The following is a 21,923-nucleotide window of genomic DNA, read 5'->3' as shown; positions in this document are numbered from 1 at the left end:
GGTTTATTAGTAGTTACCCCAAATATTGAATCTGAGAAGCGTAACACTTATAAATTTGTATTTTTATGATCATTATTCTTCCTGCATGGACATTATTCGCTATGGATTTTCAGCGATATCTCAGAAACAAAACCACTTTTTGAAATGATAGTTTCACAGGTTAGTTTTACAGTAAACATTCTGGTTTGTATAGGGTTAAAACAAAACAAAACCGTTCAAAAAACTGAAGGTATACTTTGCCTTTTAAACATGTTACAATTACTACCAATCATTACTGCAGGATGAATCTTTGGTTTTTAATTTCATTTTTCTTGTCGTTTGATTGCTTTTAGTTTTACGTTTACATATTATCTTTACATATTTACAACTAGTTTAATATAGTTTTCCATCGTAAGTTTCATAATGTTGATTACGTCTTGTCTACTTTTAATATGATGAATTGTTTGTTCTTAACTTGAATACGCAGGGCCCAAATGGAAACCAATTCTTTATAATACTGATTAACCTCACCCTTGGTAAATAGAGGAAATAAATAAATAAATAAAAAACCCAATGATCATTGAAAAAAATAAAAGGGGTGAGAGTCATAACTAACGAAAGAGTCTGAAACTTGGATAGCAATTCAAAGGTATGTTGAAATGATGCCATTTCTACTGTTTGGTAACCCCTGGGGTTATAGATTCCAAGGAGCTTTTGGAAACAGAATCCAAAGCACCAGAAAAGTAGACAAATGAGCAGGACTTCTTTATTTGTGGAAACAAATATTGTCAGATTTTCTTCACCAGGCCGACATAAAAAGACTGAATTCAGCCAAAAGACTAAACAATCTCATCCCTGGAATATATGAAAGTAAAGAAGCCTACCTCTTTGATTGCGTTAGTTTCTGCCACCCAAGCAAACTTGGTCGGTTCCAATGGGTTTCTGTAGTCATGGCTGGCTGTGTACTCGACAGAGTAACTGGTAACCCAACATGAGTGGACTGGATCACCCTGGGTCACTATACCAGTTAACATGGCAATGTAACCGATGTCCACCTGAAATATCAAAATACAGTCATTTTCATTTCTGCAGTCGATGTCCAAGATGTTGGTTTGATAACCACATAATAAAAGGAAATAAAAGGAGGGACTTTTGTTGGTTTTTAAAAACTTCCCTATGGATTTTTGTCAAAATACAGTCATTTTCATTTCTGCAGTCGATGTCCAAGATGTTGGTTTGATAACCACATAATAAAAGGAAATAAAAGGAGGGACTTTTGTTGGTTTTTAAAAACTTCCCTACGGATTTTTGTCAAAATACAGTCATTTGCATTTCTGCAGTCGATGTCCAAGTTGTTGGTTTAATAACCACATAATAAAAGGAGGGACTTTTTTTGGTTTTTGATAACTTCCCTATGCCTTTTTTCTCATCAAAATACAGTCATTTTCATTTCTGCAGTAGATGTCCGAGGAGGGACTTTTTTTTTTTTTTTTTTTTAAATCAAAATACAGTCATTTTAATTACTGCAGTCGATGTCCAAGTTGTTGGTTTGATAACCACATAATAAAAGGAAATAAAAGGAGGGACTTTTGTTGGTTTTTTAAATTTCCCTACGTGTTTTTTTCTCTTCAGAGAAAATATGGAAAGTCTTCACGAAACCTTGCCCGTAAGACAGGCCCGATTATCACTGGAGTTACAATGATAAACAAATGTGGCAGCCTATCCATCATCTGTAACCCTTGTTTGTACAAGAAAAGGACGAAGGTCAGGAATCAGGCTTTACACAATAATCAACAGAAAAAGGGAGATTTTGAACGCGAGTTTCAGCATCTTTGGTCCCTCTTTGTATGAGGAACATAAAGCGTAGCAGGGCGAGTGCACGCTACACAATGTTCTGTTTCCATTTCTAGAAATCATGAAACGTTTTCACCGTGTTCTATCAGCAGAGTTTGGCCAATACAAAGTGAACAAAAGTCACAGTTTCACAAAAGAGAAAAGGAATTCCTTAAACATTTTCTGAACACATTTGTTGCCTTTACCTCTACTTAGTTAAGTCATGGTTACATTTTGACACCGATAACCCCAAAACAATGGGGCGAGGACATGCTATGCATGAGTGAGGCTGTGGGCAGTAGATACATAATTACTAATAAATTAGGTGTATTAAAGACACTGGACACTATTGGTAATTGTCAAAGGCTAGCCTTCACAGTTGGTGTATCTGAACATATGCACAAAATAACAAACCTGTGAAAATTTGAGCTCAATTGGTCGTCGGAGTTGCAAGATAATAATGAAAGAAAAAACACCCTTGTTACACGAAGTTGTGTGCTTTCAAATGCTTGATTTCGAGACCTCAAGTTCTAAATCTGAGGTCTGGAAATCAAATTTGTGGAAAATTACTTCTTTCTCGAAAACTACATTACTTCAGAGGGAGCTGTTCTCACAATGTTATATATTATCAACCTCTCCCCATTACTCGTTACGGTTTTATGCTAATAATTATTTTGAGTAAGTACCAATAGTGTCCACTGCCTTTAACAATAAAAGAGATACAAATTACGTTACCTGCAGGTAGATGTTTTCGTCTGTAGGTGAGGCCTGCCAGGCGAGGTCATTGTTAAGGCGTGCTTGGCCTGGCCCTAACTTGATTGGATCGTTGCTGCTGCTGGAAAATATAAAGTCGTCAGGAATTCTACCGCTCTCCATTCCAATTCCACCACTGCAAGCAACTACAAAGAATAACAAGGGTGGTTAGTGGTGCTTAGTAACCATGGCTCAATTTTTTGGAAAGTAAAGCCCTAATTCAAATGGTGGATACAGCTATGGCAAAGACCGTTTCTTTGGGCATCCTACAGTTCAATGCTTGAAGACGTGATGATAAAGTCGTAGTCTTAGCCTATGTGAACACGCCCCAAACTCGTCATGTAACTGATGCAAGTGGCCAAGTGTGCTAAAACAGCAGCAAATGACGCTGACAGTATTTCTGAGGTGTTCGCCGCACATATAGAAAGGAAAGGTAGATGATACGGTTTTGTATTCATAAATATGGCTAGATGTAAATCACTAAGGGAAACTGACTCGATTAATTTTTAAATAGTTTGGGGTAGAACAAAGAAAAGTTGACCAGAGTGGGATTTGAACCTGCTACCCCTGGTTTAACGTGTCGGCACCAACTGAGCTAAATAGCCCTTAAGTTTGCGGTCTCCCTATTTTGTCAATATCTTTGTTCCGTGGTACACTCAGAAGCCAATCAACCTGTAACTGCTGTATAGCCAGCCGTCGATTTCACCAAACTCTTTCTAACTTAGGATTAATCTTAGGACTTAGGACGAGTTCAATTTCGTAATCGAAGATGTCAGGACTCATTTGAACCCATCCTAAGTTAGGACGGGTTACTCTTCCTAACTCAAAATTAATCCTAAACCACAAAGGAAACTGACCGGGTCAGTTTCAAAGAATTTTTGATTGAAAATGATTCGGAAAGTTATGACTTTGGGCCACCTTGTTTACATCAGTTGTGTGAGTTTGTGCTCATATGATGGGTTGCAAGTGTTTGTGTGAAATGTTTGCAATAGTTAGCATAAAAAACACCCCTGGTCTCGGAGACGAAGTTTCCTACCCATCCAAATTATATTCAATACAATTATAACTTCCACTGTTGTGTTAGGATCTAATGGCAAAATTGTGCATGGAAGAACTTACTTGGTGGCGTCAAAACCTTGACATCTCCAATGGCTGCAAAAAAGAAAGAAATGGACAATAAGCTTATGATTAGACCATGTTATATAACACCCAAGCAGATCCTTGCCATTTGATTGGAGGATTGTCCGTCACGTGATAGCAAATGAAAGTACCATTGCCAGCTGAGTCACTCACCGTGCTTTTTCGTTCCATCCGAAAAGTACCATTGCACGCTGAAGTACCATTGCACGCTGGCAGCGTGCAAAGGTACTTTTCGGATGGAACGAAAAAGCTGAGTAAAAACATCACTGTGTGCGCGTGTCTTTGGTAATGCAGCAGGTGTTACTGCAAGAAGGCATAGTAAAATTACTAGCATTCGGCTTCTACAGTTGAACTTGTTTGTTTTGAAAGTTGTATCTTTCAATCAAAATGACAAAGACCTACTTGGATGTTATATAAAATAAATAATGAATGTTTTTCATTCGTGCAATGGTACAAATATGTTCATTCATTGAGAGCAGGAATGTTCCATTCAACTCGCCAAAAAGACCAGTATTCTCACTGCATATAATACGTAGAGCTATATATATTGACTAGAGCGCTAACACCCCGTTATACACTAAGGCAGTGGACACTATTGGTAATTACTCAAAATAAAGGCAGTGGACACTATTGGTAATTACTCAAAATAATTATTAGCACAACGAGTAATGGGGAGAGGTTGATAGTATAAAACATTGTGAGAAACTGCCCCCTCTGAAGTGACGTAGTTTTCAAGAAAGAAGTAAATTTCCACGAATTTGATTTCGAGACCTCAGATTTAGAACTTGAGGTCTCGAAAACAACCATCTACAATGTATTAAACGCACATTACTGCGTGTGACAATGGTGTTTTTTTCGTTCATTATTAACTCGCAAGGTCGATGACAGATTGAGCTCAAACTTTCACAGATTTGTTATTTTATGCATATGTTGAGATACACCAACTGTGAAGGCTAGTCTTTGACAATTACCAATAATGTCCACTGCCTATAAATGTCATGTACATTTTGCCATGTTTCTCATCTCAAATCAAAAGAAGTGCGAGTACAAAGAAAGACACCATTAGGAGCTAACAGCATTTGTGCATTTTACAGAGGTACCATAGTTGTATGGGTTAAAATCATAGAAATAAAAAATGTAGAAAGCTGGACCGCTCTTTGTGCCGTCTGTGGATGCTGCGTATTGATACAACGCGGCATGCGTGTATGGCAAAATGATTAGCACTTGACACGCCTTTATGGCAAAATGGCAATGCAGAGACACCATTGATTTGATGCATGAAAGAGTCACATAAGCTTATTTTGCCATACACGCATAAAAAAAAATGACGTCTGCCTGTCAGATGCACTCAGCCTTCTCTGTGTTCTATTTCTATGGTTAAAAATCACTAAATTCAGAAAATGGATGATTTGAATTTAATACATACTCTCTTGCGACAAGACAGCCACAAATGAATAAGTGGCGCTGGACTTTTTATATCTGCTCATTATGACGTCATCACCCTTGCTCTTTCTGCTGAAGCCATCAATTCTACAGCTTCTTGTCACCATGTGCTCTGACCTATCGTGAGCTGATCTGTCCTTGTAGATTGGACTGCGTCCAGGGGCGTAAAAACCAATCATCTGACCAGAACGGACTTCAATCCAGTTTGCTCTATCCAAGGGCACCTTATAACGGAAGGAAACGTAAAACACTTCAAAAAAAGGTTTCACTTTCAAGAATTGGGTTTAGTTGTTTGCGTAGTATGAAAATAATCAAATTTAAGATCACATCACGAGGGAACTGGAATGAGGATTACATATTTCTTGAGGATAAAACCTTCTATTTAAATCCTTTTCATACACATTTCTTGAAAACCTTGATAAAAACAGGATTACCAACCAATTTTCCACGTGATTTTTAGGATAAGCAAACAACAGCTGAAGACCAGTACAAGCAACATGAAACAAATTGAAATTTTGTTGGTAATCCCATTTTTATCAAGGATGAAATTTCATGCTGAGCAAATTTTTGTGCTTAGCAGCTCTATGAAATTGGGCCTAGATGTTCAGGCTAGGGTAGCTTATGCAAGTGGTCTGAGCAGGCTTGTGTTGGTTTAATGTATGCATTGTTTGCCTAATCAGGGTCTATGGGTATGTTCAGACAGCGTACTAACTTAGACCCGAACCGGTCTAACTTTTACGAGCAGCGGGGGGTGGTCGTAAAAATAAAAACCCCTTGCGTTCAGACAGCACAGAGTTAAACCCGATCCGGTTTATCTTCGGTTTTAAGAGGTCAAAGTAGACGCGACCCCGTTGCTCTAACATCCGGTTTTATTCATTAGATTCATGCACCGAGTATGCCGAGATACTGAGTGCCCCATGCCCTGGATGATCATCAGGGCATAATTATTGGATAAAAATGGCCAAATCGAACGCGGTAACAGTTTAACCGTTAGGAGGATATGGGCACTTAAAACAAACATGAACACGACTCGAATTTTTTTGTTTTAAACAAACAAAATATTGATACAAACCGCCGAGAAAACTCACCAAAATATTGTCCATATTCCATGAAACAGAACACGTTTCATTTGTGCGTTTTGTTTTATACCACTGTTTCCGATTTAATAAATACTTTTAGTTTGTACTTCAATCGATTGGAAGCTGCGATCTCTCAAAAGCTGGTGCCGCGATTTTTATTCCGATTCGTTCATAAACACCACTACACACGTGCAAGTTATGTAAATACATGTACTTCGCAGTATTTTCCCAACTTCCCAACAACAACGTGGTGATATTGCTGGCGTAGGGAATTTCCCCTACACACAGCCTCGCGCCCACTGCAGTTCATTCTCCTAGATTGAAAGTACAGCACGCTGGTAACGGTGACGGCAATAGAAAGGCACATCCACGGGATTGGTGATGGATAACTATGGGATATCAGAGAGTGATCACTATGGGATGGCACCGCTGTACATGTGAGAAGCATTAAAAAATATGCTTCTTCGCTGCGCTCGTAGTATACGCATGAAAAACAGTTTCAATGTATTATAGGACACTCAACAAAAAAAGCTTGGAAAATATAATTTTGTTTCAGAATTTAATAAATCATGGGCGTGGGCCTGTGTTAAACTGCATACACCGATCGAGAGGGTTTCGCCAACTCGGTAAGCGGCAAGAAAGTAATATAAATACTCGGTGCTTTTCAGCATCAGAGGCAACAGAAACCGTATACAAGCACTCCGGGTCCCGGGCGTGTGCATTGAACCACACAATGGGCCGTCCGTTGTGAGTTAAAACCGGATGTCATTCTGTCCACAAGCAGTGTTAAAAGATAAACCCGAACCGGTTTAGACTTAGACCGCCTCGCTGGACGGTTTAAGTTTTGGGGTTTAAACCCGATCCGGTCTAACTTTATTTGCGTTCACACGCACAAAAGTTGAACCCGAACCGGTCTAAGTGGACTTAGACCAACTTTAGTACGGCGTGTGAACGACCTCTATAAACATGCGCAGAGTCAAATGGGTCGTTACGTTCTGAGGAGGAATATCAAACTCAAGGCTGTTTTGATTGAAAACCATAGTCAAGAATGAAGCAAAACACCCCTGTACAAAAATGTACAGACCCATTTGTCTCTGCAATGGTTTCAAAGATAACTCACATCCACTGTTTCACCTCTGTTCCAGTCACTGGATTTCTGAACGTAAGTATTTCCGACAATAGTGAAAACACCCTTCTTGATGTCGACTGGCTGCAAGACGTAGAATATCACTGATTCTTCATACTTGGGTACAAATTTCCATCCAGTAATGTAGCTACAAAGAAAAAGTATCGCAAAAAAATAATAATTAGATAACAATAATCAGTTTATATATATAGTGCTTTATACACCTCAGAGCGCTTCCTAAGTTATTACCCCTGACTTTTCATTCCTTCAACCATCTCAGCTCCCTAGGGAGTATACAGCCTGTGCTGCCAAATATGTAGCGCACTAAGCTAAATCAATCACAAGAACCATCTCTGCCCTCACAAGTACCCATTTATACCCCTTGGTGGAGAAAAGCATTTATTGACCCATTTCACCTGACGTCATCAGCAGAAAAATCTTGAATGCGCCATACTGGTGGGCAATTTCACTGTGCGTTTTCATATATTATTACAACTCTATGCTGCGCGTTATGCAGTAATGTGTGCATTTTAGGTGACGCGGCGTTAATACACGTAAACCTAACTGCCCACCAACATGGTGAGCGTGGCATTGGTCGCCGCGTGTGATGCGCGTGCAAGGGGTCAATAGTCAAGTGTCTTGCTCACGAATTGGTTCCTTAAAAAGTACAAGAACCTAGCACCGTAGGCCTGTGGCCAATCCGCTCTACTTGTCGCTGCAGGTATGGTAACCTGCAAAAGCCATTAAGTCAAAGAGCAACTGGTCCCCTCTTATGCTTCTTTGATCTTGTGATATGTCTAAACTGTATGCAGTTTAGGGTGACCAAATAGGCATGCTAACCTTCCAGTGCTTATTCATGGTGAACGCCCAAGCTGGCCGCCTAATTTTTTTTGCTAGCCTGCGAAATATGCTCACTCTTTTTCTGCTTAAGTAGCAAGAAAATTTGCTTACTGTTCAGCCGCACTATGAAGTTTGCCCCAGGTGGCCTTAAGCCTGGTTCATACTTCCTGCAAATGCGAATGCAAAGTGAATGTTGACGTCACAAATTCGCAACAAATAATTTGCAGCAGTTGAACTCTGCTCAACTCTCTTGCGAATATCACAGCGAAAAAAAAAAGTCAAATTCGCTTCGCATTCGCATTCGCATTCACAGGAAGTATGATCCGGGCTTTATTCTGACAAGCATAATTTTGTTTAGCTAAGCTACTGTTTGTGCTTAAAGGGATGCTGCAGTGAATTCAAATAAAACAGTTAATTTTGCTGTCATTTATTTCTGATATATGTATTGAACCTCAATAAAATGTGTTTTGTTTTTTCCCCGACATATCTCACTTGCGTAATTAGCGAATAAGTCATGCCCCCCCTTTTGTGGATTGTTACCGCCCCCTACCATCCGCATCATGCCGGGAATTCAAACATATCGTCGGCAAAAAGAGTCTGGTCCCTAACTACATGCACCTAGGTACCAGGCCACACAGTGCACACGTCTCTATATGCACACAGCCAGGGGGCCCGACGGCTCGGGTTCCCGACATGACGTCACGCTTATGCCCCTTTTAGGGGCGGGGTGGGTTCCCCTAATCTCTTGAAAACCATTTTTAAAATACATGTACTTGCGCATTTAATAAAAAATAATAAAAAAATATTTCAGGTTTAAAAAGTCATGTTTAATCGTTTAAATTATTTAAAAAAACACTGCAGCCACCCTTTAAGCAGTTTTTGAAATCATGCCCAGGTAACAACAGCCAGACTAATTTTTGTGCAAACTGCTTACCAACCAAAAGGACCTACATGTAGGGTGTAAACGCAAAAAAATCGCTAATGGCCGGACGTTTCAATCCATCAGAGTCTTTCTCTTGATAGTTAACATATTGACCCCTTTGAACGCGCATCACACGCATCGACTGATGCCAAGCTCACCATATTGGAGGTCAATAGGTTTACATGTAAATGCTGCGTCGCCTAACATGCGCACTTCACTGAATAACACACCCTGACACTGACCACCAAAATGGCGCATCCAAGATTATTTTGATGATGACGTCAGGTGAACTGGGTCAATAGTACACTCAATGACTTACCCGTTACATGAAAGAGGGTTCTTGATGTTCACTACAAGTGATTTGTCGCGGTTACTACGTCTCCAGTTTCGGACTAATGGGTTTGCTCCCCATTCTTTTTCGCAACTGACTGCAAAAAAAAACATGAACAGTGCGAGTAGGATTTAAACGTTGCATGGTGGAAATACGATATAATAATAATAATAATAATAATAATAATAATAATAATAATAATAATAACAACCTAAAAGAATATTTATAAGGCGCCAAAATCCACCAATTACACATAAGCGACATTAAACAATGTAGTTTTTAATTTAATCTTGAAAATATTGAGACTAGAAATGTTGCGGATTTGAAGAGGAAAATCATTCCAGAGTGTGGGTCCAGCATGGGAAAATGACCTATCGCCCCATGATTTACTACAAGAACATATAACATGCAAGTATTAGAAGATCGGAGAGATCGTACAAATGATATGGAAAAGTGTTCGGTAACACCATGTAATGACTATCTCTAAATGAGTTGGATTGGGGTGGGTTCTGAAAAGAACCGTTGGTTTCAACTCGACATTTCGATCAGTTTCGATCAGTATCAGTGGCTTTACAAACACAAATACCCTTTTGACATTAAATAATTTTTATTTGACTGCCTGTCCTGGATTAATTTTGACAAGACCTCTAAAGAAAGGGTTGAAGAAGAAAAAGGTTTCTTTGCAAAAAAGGAAAAAACCGCCTAAAAAAAGGCCCAAAACAACTTACTTGGACAGCCCATAACCTCAAAGCGAAGACCGATTTGGTTGCTCCACTCCTGCACTATAATCCTGACAAACTGCACCTTAGCTTCCTCAGTGAAGAACATACTGACTACACTGTCCGAGTCAGTGTTTCCGTAGAAGATCTGAAAGAAAAGACCAAAGAATTGAATTTATCCTTTTTTTTTTTCTACTTTTCTTAATGAGAGATTGCTTAACATAACCAGGCCACGATCAGCCACTTCAAGTTCAGGGCAACACTCGACTGACTTGGGCTACTGACCCAAATCAACTGCCACCAGGGACACGTTGTCACCTGCACCAGGGCTGAAACAGGGTTACCCCCTGGATAGTCTGTAGGCACGGGTATCATCCCCTAAAGGCTTGGCTGGTAAAGCATATTGCACTACATGTACCTTCCAAACTTTTCAACTTCAAGGGTAAACTGTTACATGTACCTTCTAAAGTATAGACCTTTATCATAATGCCACCATCTTGGTCATGTTCCCTGTATCCAACGGGAGTATAAACGCTAGTATTCATTGCAGAAAAAAAAGAACCAGACTAATTCTTCTCCAAGCCTCAGTTTGATTACATTGATTTGAATGGGAGAAAACAAGATGGCTGCACCATGATAAAGGTCTATGGAAAGTATTGCGTTACATCCACGAGGCAAGAACAACCTTACTCATTGCTTTTTTATGGAGGTAACCTTACTTCTGAGGGTATAGTATTACCTTACTGCCGTCTGTACCCAAAGCATCTTCCCAGTTACTGCCATCAAGACTCAGTTGAACACGTAACTTTGTCACCCATCGTTCTTCATCATTACAACCTTGGACAGACACCCCCGTCACAATAGTGGGTTTGCCCAGATCAACCTGGAATAAATGAGATAACAATAATCTTTATGAACAACCCAATTACAGAGAATTCTAAAGAATGAACCAGTACAACAATTATCATGTAATAGTTTCATATCACCAACATTCTCACTCTTATAGAAGATGTTAAATTTGCATCTCGGATAAAGAATATTAATTTTGGTTTTTACCCGTACACCGATGTATACTCAGTACTTTCCTGAGTCCTGTGAAAAAATATCAGACACTGCTCTAGAATTGCAAGGGTCGTGGGTTCGAACCCCAGCCTGAGTAATATGCCTGTGATATTTTATCACAGGACTCGGGAAAGTACCGAGTATACAGTGCTAACACATATCGGTGTATATGAGCAAAAACCAAAACTAATAATCTTCACTCTTGAATTTGAAATCCTCTCCTTAAAAGCAAAGTATACCTTTTCTTTTTTGGAAATGTTTGATTGTTTGAATCCTATATAAATGTAGATGTGTACAAAAAACTAACATGTGAAAATTTCGTTTCAAAATGAAGTAGTACAATGAACTAATAAATGCTATTTGAAGCTTAGCATGGTGTGAACAATAAGAAGTAACTATAAGCACTAAATACCGTAGTAAACTTGCGAGTATAACCGCGTAATAATTTTCTTTTGAGGGAGTGTTGGCTCTGAAAACAACCGGTGTGGTCTTGACTTTTCGAACTCTGCTCGTCTTCAGGAGAATGTACTAATAGCTAATAACTGGCTACCCTTACCTGCACATACTGGTCTGTCTCATCAGTGGCTGGCGCCCAGCAGCCTTTGAGGGCAGCAGACGATCGTGAATTCAGCCTTGCTTGACTGTAGGTGTACTGTGATCCAAAGAGTGATGACGCTTCAATTGACTGATCGGGAATCAAACCATCCTCCATTCCCAGTCCATGACGACAGGAAACTGAAGAGAAAAAAACAAGTTACAATTTGTTTTAATCAAGAAACAAGCCGTTCTTGCTTCTGTACATGCCCCCAAACTTACTTGCTCCGTATCCATTACATTATAGAACATTTCATTTCATTTTCATCAATTCTTTGACTTGTACTTAATTTGATTATTATTCTCTTATTTTTATCAATATGGAAATACATGTTTATTGAATTGAATTGAAAAAAAAAATTAACTGAGTAATTTGGGAGATGAGACTAGCTTTGTACATTTGCACGACCAACAAACCCCTCTGTTTTCTATGAGTATTATAATAAACAAGGGACAAATTTTCGACACTTACCAGCAGGGATATCACGTGCAGGTTCAACTGAAAGTAGAAACAGACAAGTTAAAATATTGTACAGAGAGTTTGATTGTAAATATATAAAAATATTAATCGATTTTTATACACTGCTTTATCACAGCCCGAATGCATTGGAATGCAAGGCACATACTTTCGGCGTCTGCGTGTCTCAAAATAGCTGTACAGAACGCACATTGTCACTGTTGAATCCACCACCAACAGGCCGAACAAAAAGAGACAGGTGTAATTTCACAATTAAAAATTGCAGGCCTACGCTTTGTTTGTTTTGAACGTTGTATCCTCCAATCAAAATGACAAAGTTCTACTTGGACGTTATGTATAACAAATAACGAATGTTTTTTCATTCGTGCAACCGTGCAAATATTTTCATTCGTTGAAAAAATGAAATATTCCATTCAACGCGGCTCTGCCACGTTGAATAGAACATTCCATCTTTCAACTCATGAACATATTCGCACCATTGCACTCATAAACATTCATTATTTGTAGACTATTTTTTGAAATGATGCACTTACTTCGAACAACAGCTTTGATTGAGTAGGCCTGTTTTCCACTAGATTCAAATCTTCTGTATTGACCGATTGGTGTAGGCTCTAGGCTTCCAGCATTTTTGGAATACAAAAGATCTGTGCTGTCCTCGCCTTCGTCGAATGCAACCAGGGGCATGGTAAACGAGAAGCCGATCACATCACCTTTCCTACAAACCAAACAAATAATATCGCATTATTAATATTTTTTCTTTCGTCTTACCCATACACCGATGTGTGTTAGCACTGTATTTTAATTTTGTTTGTTTGTTAACATACATTGTAGTAATTTTTTTAATGACTACTTTGTATACTGTACATTTCGGCTTTTAGCCGCTGTGTTTTAATAAATAAACCATGAATAATAATAACAATAATACTCAGTACTTTCCCGAGTCCTGTGAACAAATATCACAGGCATGTTACTTGGGTGGGATTCGAACCCACGACCCTTGCAATTCTAGAGCAGTGTCTGATATTTTTTTACAGGACTTGGGAGAGTACTCAGTATACAGTGCAAACACACATCGGTAGTTTATGGGTAAAATAAAATAAATATATATATTCTTTATCCCAGATGCAAATTTAACATCTCTTATTATACATGTATAACACCCAAGCAGATCCTTGCCATTTGATTGGATGATTGTCCGTCACGTGTTATCAACGTGTCTGTCACGTGTTGTCACGTGATATTGTTGAAAGATGGCATGTTCTATTCAACTCAGCTCCGCCTCGTTAAATAGAACACATTCCATCTTTCAACTCATGAACATATTCGCACCATTGCACTCATAAACATTCATTATTTGTATAATATCTCCTTATTTATAACAATTCTACTAGGTTGAAATTTGCTTCTATTTTCTGTTTTTTTTTTCCCCACTGAATTATTTACCTGAAAGGAATCTGAACGGTTTTGTCCGGTTGGAAAGTGGCAAGCTCGTTTGGTGTTTGCGGAGGGATGTCGTTGCTTCCAATGTGTCTGAATTGAAACGGATCGTCTGGATGCACTCTCCATACGCCAGCCTTGAAGGCAGTACTAGTCTTTGGCCAAAAGATCCATTCTAATACACAAAGCAATAACATCAAACGTATATTACTATTATTATATATTTTTATTATTTATTTGGCATAAAAACACATACAAAATACAAACATAAACAAAACAAAAGCCAGAGACATATGCCTGGAATTTAAAAAGTTTACCAAAAAACTGTAGCCCGAAGGCCTTCAATTCCAATATCCCTGGCCTAATATGGAAAACAGAAATAAATGAAAGATCAATCTAATTAACATTAATGTTCTCTTGTTAAAGAAAAGGAAAGTTTTAAAAGTGTCAAGCTTTGCAAAAGTGCTGCATTTTACAAAAGGCCCCTTCTAAGTGCATAGGAATCAAAACAGAATAAAGAATACTACTGTACTTATATCTAAACAAAAAATTCATGGGGGCACCTAGGGGGGGGGACCTGGAAAATGGTTAGGTTGGTGGAAGGATTTGGAGTAGAAAATGGTTGGGAGAAGGGGGAGATTTGGGGCAAAGATCGAGAGTATAGGGGTCAGCGTCTGCCTAAGAAGTCACCTGTAATATATCCATCACTTTCAAACGGTATACCAGCAGCCAATAGGATGAAGTTCTTGTTGTCCAGGTTGTCTCTTGTTTTCACAGTCATTCCGTACTCATTTGCAGCGATTTCTGTCAAATTCAGTCATAATCAATTTCGTTCATGAAAGAGGTACATGTAGATAGAACACCAACAGATTTTAAGTAATCAACTTTGAAGGTGGCAGGTTTAAAAGAAAGGAATGTTTTTCTACTGTTTATGATGTGTGTGTACTGCGCATCTTTATGCACTTCATGACGATGCCACAGTTAACATAATAATGTGTTCATGATTCAACTGATCTTAGTTGGTGTAAGGACCAAATTCTAGTTTTGTAAAAATTAGTTGCGAAATTACAGTAATACGTAATTTAAGAGGGGAATTTGAGAAATTAATAAACGCTTCAGTCTCCTTGAAACGTAAGAAGTTGGTTTAACAAACTTGAACATAAACATTTTATCTCACCAAAGTCTCCGAGAACCTCCAAACGCATAGCAGCGCGGCCAAAAAAGTTCCTTGGGTAGACCCGAATACATTGTGCCTTCACTGCATTTGGGAAATAGCGTTCAACTTCTGTGTCGCTATCAACGTTTCCTTCGAATATCTGAGCAAAAAAACAAAAAAAATCAAATCAAACATAACCATTTGGGGTAAGATAAACAACTGTCAGACCCTAAAGGAACTACTCATAAGGGTACATTGACCCTCGACAGTTAGTACACAATTCTAATTCAAACTTCTATTAAAAGGTTTTCCCAGCCACTTATACATAACAACAAAAACATTCATTTTAAAAATGAATGCTTCAATGTTAAATCAGCATTCATAAACACCTCAGACAGTTTCGCTATTCCTATTGGTGGAGAGCGCGTCACGTGGGTGTGTATAAACCTTTGTTTATGACCAGTAAGAAGTGTTGAAACATGGGTGTAACACGCGAGCTATGCACCTGTGCTTCTAAGACAGTTTCTTCATTCCTATTGGTCGAGAGCAACGGCTGAAACAGTTGTGCCACATCACGTGATACACGCGACGCGCACAGCATTCCCTTATAAGGAGTTGTTTAACCGAGGGCCTTACCATTTGATAGCTGGAGGGGTGTTTGTTGTAATAAATCATTGAAAAATTATAGTTTTTGCATTTATTTAACTTTTTGACCATAAGCGTTGATGTTTTTTGACCGAAAAGGTATTTATGAATGGGAATCAAAGTGTGTTGAATCGGTTTTCAACTAGTGCTTTAAACCCGCCGAGGCCTGGTTCTTGATAATTACCTCGACTTCGTCTCAGTAAAATTATCACGAACCAAGCCTCGTTGGGATTAAACCACTAGTTGAAAACCTCTTCACCACACATTGATTCCCTTATTCAACAATCAAAAGGAGTGATTAAATTTCACCAGTTTAATAGCATTCACAAGTCAAAAAAAATTCATTAATTTTTTTTTTTTAAACTAGTTGGTTATCTTTGCAATTATAAATCCATCAAACTCAAACTAAACTAGACTAAAACAAACTTAGAGGATGTCTTATGCAGGAAAAGACCGATCCATTATTGCTCCGCCCCATTACATATTGACCAATCACAACCCATTGCACAACCAAAACGCCGACACTATAAAGTCTGACATGCATGCGCGTATGCTTGGCACGCGCGGTAGAGTTGTGCAGAATGGCATTAGAAAGGCTCATGTGTTCTTGCTCACAAGTGAGCCTAATAGATCGGTGTATTAAGAGTAGTTGCAGTTTGACCGAGCTTATCTTACCATCTCATCACCATTGGCATCCTCAACTGGCATCCAGTCTGCACAGTTGACAGAATAGTACACGGCGTAACGGGTAACCCACCAGTTAACTTTAGCGTGGCGTCCCTGGGTGATTACACCAGTGACGGTGCCTTCAACCCGAAAATCAACCTGAAGCCAGGGCGATTGATCTGTCTGGTCTGCCACCCAAGCACCTCCGAGGTTCTCGTGCATACCAACATGCCTCAGACGGGCAGATTTAGGCCCGAAGCTTTGAGTATCACCTTCATGGACGTATGTTGTGGACACAGTAATGCTTGTGTCTACCAGTATCCCGTTAGCGAGGCCCACGGGATTCTTTGCATCCACTACAATTCACAACAAACTTTAATTACATTCATGGTTACACAAAACGTTTAAATAAAACCAAAGCTGGCAAAAAGCTACAATATGCAAAAAGCTTCTAACATAACTATTAAAAAAAAAAAAAAAAAAAAAAAGTTTTTGTTTTTCAAACTCAACAAATATTTGTGATTCAAATTGGCAAATAAACCTTAGATGCTGAGACATTAGGATCAAAATTGCCATGGCGTGTGTTTAAAAAAATACAAACTGAGAGAATAACATACTTTTTTTCAAGCAGTTCCAACAATAGCATTCCACACTAATCCTAAAAATATAAGCCTCTTCTCAGATCCAACACTTCCGCAAAAGAGATTTACACATTGTTGACTATTATTGATAGCTCCCTTCTACTATTTCACAACATGCAAAGCTTCAAACAAAACTTAAAGCCATTGGACCCTTTCGGTACAGAAAAAAAAGAAAAAGTTCACAGATTTACAAATAACTTACAGGGTTTACAGAAGGTAGTAGTGAAATACTTCTCTTGAAATATTATTTCATGAAATGCTTTACTTTTTGAGAAAACAGTAAAACAATATCAGTTCTCGTTAACGAGAATTACGGATTTATTGTAAACACATGTCGTGACACGGCGAAACGCGCAGATACAAGGGTGGGTTTTCCTGTTATTTTCTCCCGACTCCGATGACCGATTAAGCCCAAATTTTCACAGGTTTGTTATTTGATATAGAAGTTATGATACACGAAGTGTAGGCATTGGACAATACTGTTTAGCGAAAGGGTCCAATGGCTTTAAAGGGAAGGTACGCGTTTGGTAGTTACTCAAAACAAATATTAACTTAAAAACTGACTTGGTAATGAGCATTGGAGAGCTGTTGATAGTATAACACATTGTGGGAAACAACTCCCTCTGAGGTAACAAAGTTTTTGAGAAAGAGGTAATTTCTCACTAAAATAATAAAAGACTTCTAGCTACATAGATGTCTTTTATTCCTATCTGGAAGCACATAAATTCGTCCAACAAGGTTGTTTTTTTTTCATCATTTTCTCGCAACTTCGATGACCAATCGAGTCCAAATTTTCACAGGCTTGTTATTTTATGCTTATGATGGGATACACCAAGTGAGAAGACTGGTCTTTGACAATTCCCAAACGTGTACCTTCCCTTTAATAGTGAACATGGCATTATTTGTGCTGTAGAGGAAAAACAACAAGAAAATAGTCCTTACCAGGCAACACCACTTCACCTGGACTTGCCTCTGAAATATAAAAGAGAAGAAATGTTTGAATTCATGTTTCCTGGGAACTTTTGTTAAAGGTACTTATTGGTAACACAAAACACAATGTCCACAGATTGACATTAAACTTACACCATTTGAAGATAATGATAGTAGAAAGCTTCCCTTAAAAGATTACTTGCTGAGGTGCTGTAGTTTTTGAGAAATAATGTCACGAAAATAACTTTTGTCTCAGTTTTAGAATGCAAATAATTTTCATCTCACTGAGACAGAAATCATTTACGAGATTTGTTTTGGGGTGTTAAAAAAAATATTGACTGCTTTTTACTCGTAATACGGTGTAGAAATATCGACTGCTTAATAATTGGGGCACAGTTAAAATTATAGGCCCTCGGTGATGTCAAAACCATGACTATGATCACCTTCAGGCATAGTCATGGTTTTAAATTCACTAAGGGCCTATAATTTTAACTGTGCCCCAATTATTAAGCAGTCAATATTTCTTTTATATTCTTCTAATCAACAACCCTGACTACAGTGAAAGGTCGTCTGCGAAGAAAGGTCACAGTTCAAAATTATAGTGATCCCCTGATCGTTCTTTTTTCCCCTCAGCACTGCCTCAGAAAAATAGAATGAACAAGGGCTCACCTCAGGTGTCTTAGTTTTAACCATAGCAATCAAAGCAGTCAATATTTGTATATTATATACCTCATGGATAGCATCCTCTAATCTGATTGGTTAAAATGAAGTCATGGAAATAGCTATGCCCCCTTTTTCTATCAAGATGACGTCAGAGTGACAATGCCCGAGGCATAGTCAATTGACTATGTCCGGGGAAAATAGTCAATTGACTATACCCGCTCTGAAAATAACGCAACTATGAAGTGAACATAATGTGCGACTAGTACGTGACTAGCGTTCCGTGTCGCGGCACAACCTTTCTTCGCAGACGACCTTTCACAGTATAGTCAGAGTGTTGTTGATAAGATGAATCTTTATTTGGAATATAAAAGAAATATTGACTGCTTAATAATCGGGGAACAGTTAAAATTATAGGCCCTCGGTGATGTCAAAACCATGGCTATGCCCTCAGCTTCGCTTCGGGCATAGTCATGGTTTTGACATCACCGAGGGCCTATAATTTTAACTGTGCCCCTCATAGCAATCAATATTTCCATACTATCAACTAACCTTCAAAGAGAGCTTTGACGGAGTAAGCTCTGTTAGCCACACCGACAAACTGAACAAATGAGCCAGCCTTCATACTACGGTAATTCACAATTTCCCTATTCCTGGCATAGACGACAGCTGTGACATCGCCCCCTGCCGATGTCTTGTACAAGACGGAGCGACAGAAGTTGAACCCGATCATGTCGCCTTTCTTTACTGCCAATCTCTGATCTCTCTTGAAATCAACCGACAGCTCAACCTGAATAAAACAAATGTTTAAATTGTGAATCCAACTATAAACCTGTACTTTCAATTTAAACACAACTCTGTAACAAACTATATTATCTATCTATCACGAGCCACTTCTTCAAATTCATTCTGTAGATCTCAGTAACAAACCATATTATCTCTATATCATGTGCCACTTCTTCAATTTCATTCACACCATTTCTTCAATTTCATTCTGTAAAACTCAGTATAAAACTATATTATCCATCTACATGTACCACGTGCCACAAGTTCAGTTCCCTTCTGTAGAACTCAGCAAAGAAATCGTTGTATCTATCTACCCTATACCGCTTCTTCAAATTCATTCTGTAGATCTCAGTAATAAACCATATTATCTATCTTTCATGTGCCACTTCTTCAATTTCATTCTGTAGATCTCAGAAACAAACCATACTATCTATCCATCAATCTAACATGTGCCACAAGTTCAGTTCCCTTCACTAGAACTCAGCAAGACAAATCGTTTATCTATCTACCCTGTGCCACTTCTTCAATTTCATTCTGTAGATCTCAGAAACAAACCATATTATCTTGAATTTCACATAAATGTCGAACTCCCTCTACAATTGACACTGTACTCCCGATCCAGTACACAGAAAATAAGCCACACTATTTGTATCCCATCCCAGCCTCATTTGTGGAATTAAAAAACATGCCTGTGATATTTTTTCACAGGACTCGGGGAAGTACCGAGTATACAGTGCTAACACACATCAGTGCATGGGTAAACAAAATTAAATAATAATATTCTTTATCCCCGATGCAAATTTAACATCTCTTATATTAAAAATCTGAATCCTGAATCAACAATGAAATGACCCTCCTGAGGTATTTTACCTGGCTCTGCTTGATATTAATATGCCTCATGCCAACAACTTGGTACACCTTTTCAGCTGCATTAATTTCACGGAAAACAATGAATTTGAAGGATCCAAGCTTGGTGGCGCGGAAGTACAAGCCCTTCACGTAACCATCTGCACTGAACTTCTTTTCTGGAATGACGAATGAGAAACCTCCAGATCCTGCGTCTTCTCGGGGATCGGTAATGAAACCCACTTCTGGATTCTCGCTTACCGTGTCTGTGAAATAAAAATAACAAATTTTTTAACAAATAATATTTTTTCAGATTTTCATTTTAATATCAAAATACCGTTAATCTCAACTTGTAGAGTAAGAGTACGAGTAGAAATCAAAATTTAAAATATGAATTATGAGGCTCACTTTTCTCCAAACCCAAATAAATGTGGATGTTTCTAACTTAATATTTTAGTTACGCTTCACTCCTGGACTTGGAGCATTGTCAAAGTACCAACCATATCCAATACTGAACTGACTTTTATACACCTTTCTTGGTCATCATAGAAAGTGTTGTAGGCGTGGTTAGGACTAATTTGTCATAAATGTTCTAGACAACCGGGTTTACACAAGCCTAAGAACTTTTACGGCAACTAGTCCAAACCACACCTACAAAGCCGTCTATGGTGACAAAGAAAGCGTATAAAAGGCACTTGAGAAATAGACATGGTTTGACAAAGCTCCTAGCTTAGAATCAAATCGTAACAAAACAAATATGTAAGTAATATCTACATATACTACTTATTGTTGGTCGATTTAGGATCACCTGGAGAGCAGAGCCTCTTGACAGTAACTGTCTTTCTTTCCGGCAATCCTTTGGGCTCCTTGCTGTACTTAAATTGCTCATTGCTGTATGCTAAAATGTTTTTAGCTAACTAATGTGCATAATTGTACTTCGAGAAATGAAATAAATATAATTAAGTACAAACAATTATTTAAATAAAAAAAACAAAACAATTTATAATCCATAATTTATCAACAAATCCAAAAGAATATATTAAATAATAATGTGAAATTTGTATGACAATGTCAATGGGGACAATGACAAGTGAGGACCTTCAAATACTCACACCAAGTGTCAATATTCTCTTGTACTTTTAAACTACTGGGGAAGGAACAACCCTTTTAAAATATAGACTGGTTCCAAGACTACCAGTCATCAACAGCATGATAGTGCAATGAGTGTTTACCTGCTAGACCAAGGACGTCCATTCTCATGGATGGAAAGTTACCAGTCCATTTCATTGGTTGGATTCTAATACTTTGAGTTATCAATAGTGTGGGGAAAAAATTCTGCACTTGAGTTTCCTGGTCAAAATTTCCTCCAAACATCTGCACACACAAAAAAAGAATAAGAAATTGTTTGGAAATTTCAGAAATTATTGATCAGTTTCTACTCAAAATTACATAAATTTTCTTTCATGTTTGTTTACATGGCTTATGTGTTGTTTTATATCCTGAAAATAAATGTTAGAGTTTTGAATAGTGTTACGTCCACAATGAGGAACCGCTATGAGGCGCCAGTATAAAGAACAAATATGAAGGGGTCTACAAAAAAAGAGTCTCTTGTCACACAACCCGTTTTCCAGTACAGGGCTGTTGAGTGATGGATGGGTGAAAAAAGAGATTCTTTAAAAAAAAATTATTGTGGTTTTATGCCTCTTTTAGAGTCTTTTTTTTTATACAATTTCTTTAAAAGAAATTTTGGTTTTGATCGATAAAGGTGAATAAAACATGTCCGGTTTGTTCATCCCTAGACACCAATAAAATCAAACGGGTCTTTCCCCAGTATGGGTTATTTTCAGAGTATGACAT

The 21,923-nt window shown here is 38.2% G+C and overlaps 1 protein-coding gene across 1 annotated transcript in view; it reads right to left on the bottom strand.

Moving 5' to 3' along the window:
- The window catches only part of LOC139947003 (uncharacterized), a 91,256-nt gene that overhangs the window by 29,069 nt on the left and 40,264 nt on the right, over positions 1-21,923 (bottom strand). The window contains exons 30-48 of the mRNA XM_071944812.1: positions 21,299-21,440; positions 20,091-20,332; positions 18,987-19,224; positions 17,787-17,816; positions 16,213-16,559; positions 14,914-15,052; positions 14,427-14,540; positions 13,743-13,911; positions 12,833-13,014; positions 12,294-12,320; positions 11,784-11,962; positions 10,905-11,048; positions 10,175-10,313; positions 9,435-9,543; positions 7,348-7,501; positions 5,132-5,372; positions 3,685-3,717; positions 2,548-2,711; positions 864-1,034 (exon numbers count right to left, since the gene is read on the bottom strand). Of these exons, the coding sequence (XP_071800913.1) occupies positions 864-1,034; positions 2,548-2,711; positions 3,685-3,717; positions 5,132-5,372; positions 7,348-7,501; positions 9,435-9,543; positions 10,175-10,313; positions 10,905-11,048; positions 11,784-11,962; positions 12,294-12,320; positions 12,833-13,014; positions 13,743-13,911; positions 14,427-14,540; positions 14,914-15,052; positions 16,213-16,559; positions 17,787-17,816; positions 18,987-19,224; positions 20,091-20,332; positions 21,299-21,440 (2,964 nt within the window). The remainder of the gene's footprint in view (positions 1-863; positions 1,035-2,547; positions 2,712-3,684; positions 3,718-5,131; positions 5,373-7,347; positions 7,502-9,434; positions 9,544-10,174; positions 10,314-10,904; positions 11,049-11,783; positions 11,963-12,293; positions 12,321-12,832; positions 13,015-13,742; positions 13,912-14,426; positions 14,541-14,913; positions 15,053-16,212; positions 16,560-17,786; positions 17,817-18,986; positions 19,225-20,090; positions 20,333-21,298; positions 21,441-21,923) is intronic.

Source organism: Asterias amurensis, chromosome 14 (assembly GCF_032118995.1).
Source record: "Asterias amurensis chromosome 14, ASM3211899v1".
NCBI lineage: Eukaryota > Metazoa > Echinodermata > Asteroidea > Forcipulatida > Asteriidae > Asterias > Asterias amurensis.
The sequence above is the reverse complement of the archived record's forward strand: the minus strand, read 5'-3'. Positions and strand labels throughout refer to the sequence as shown.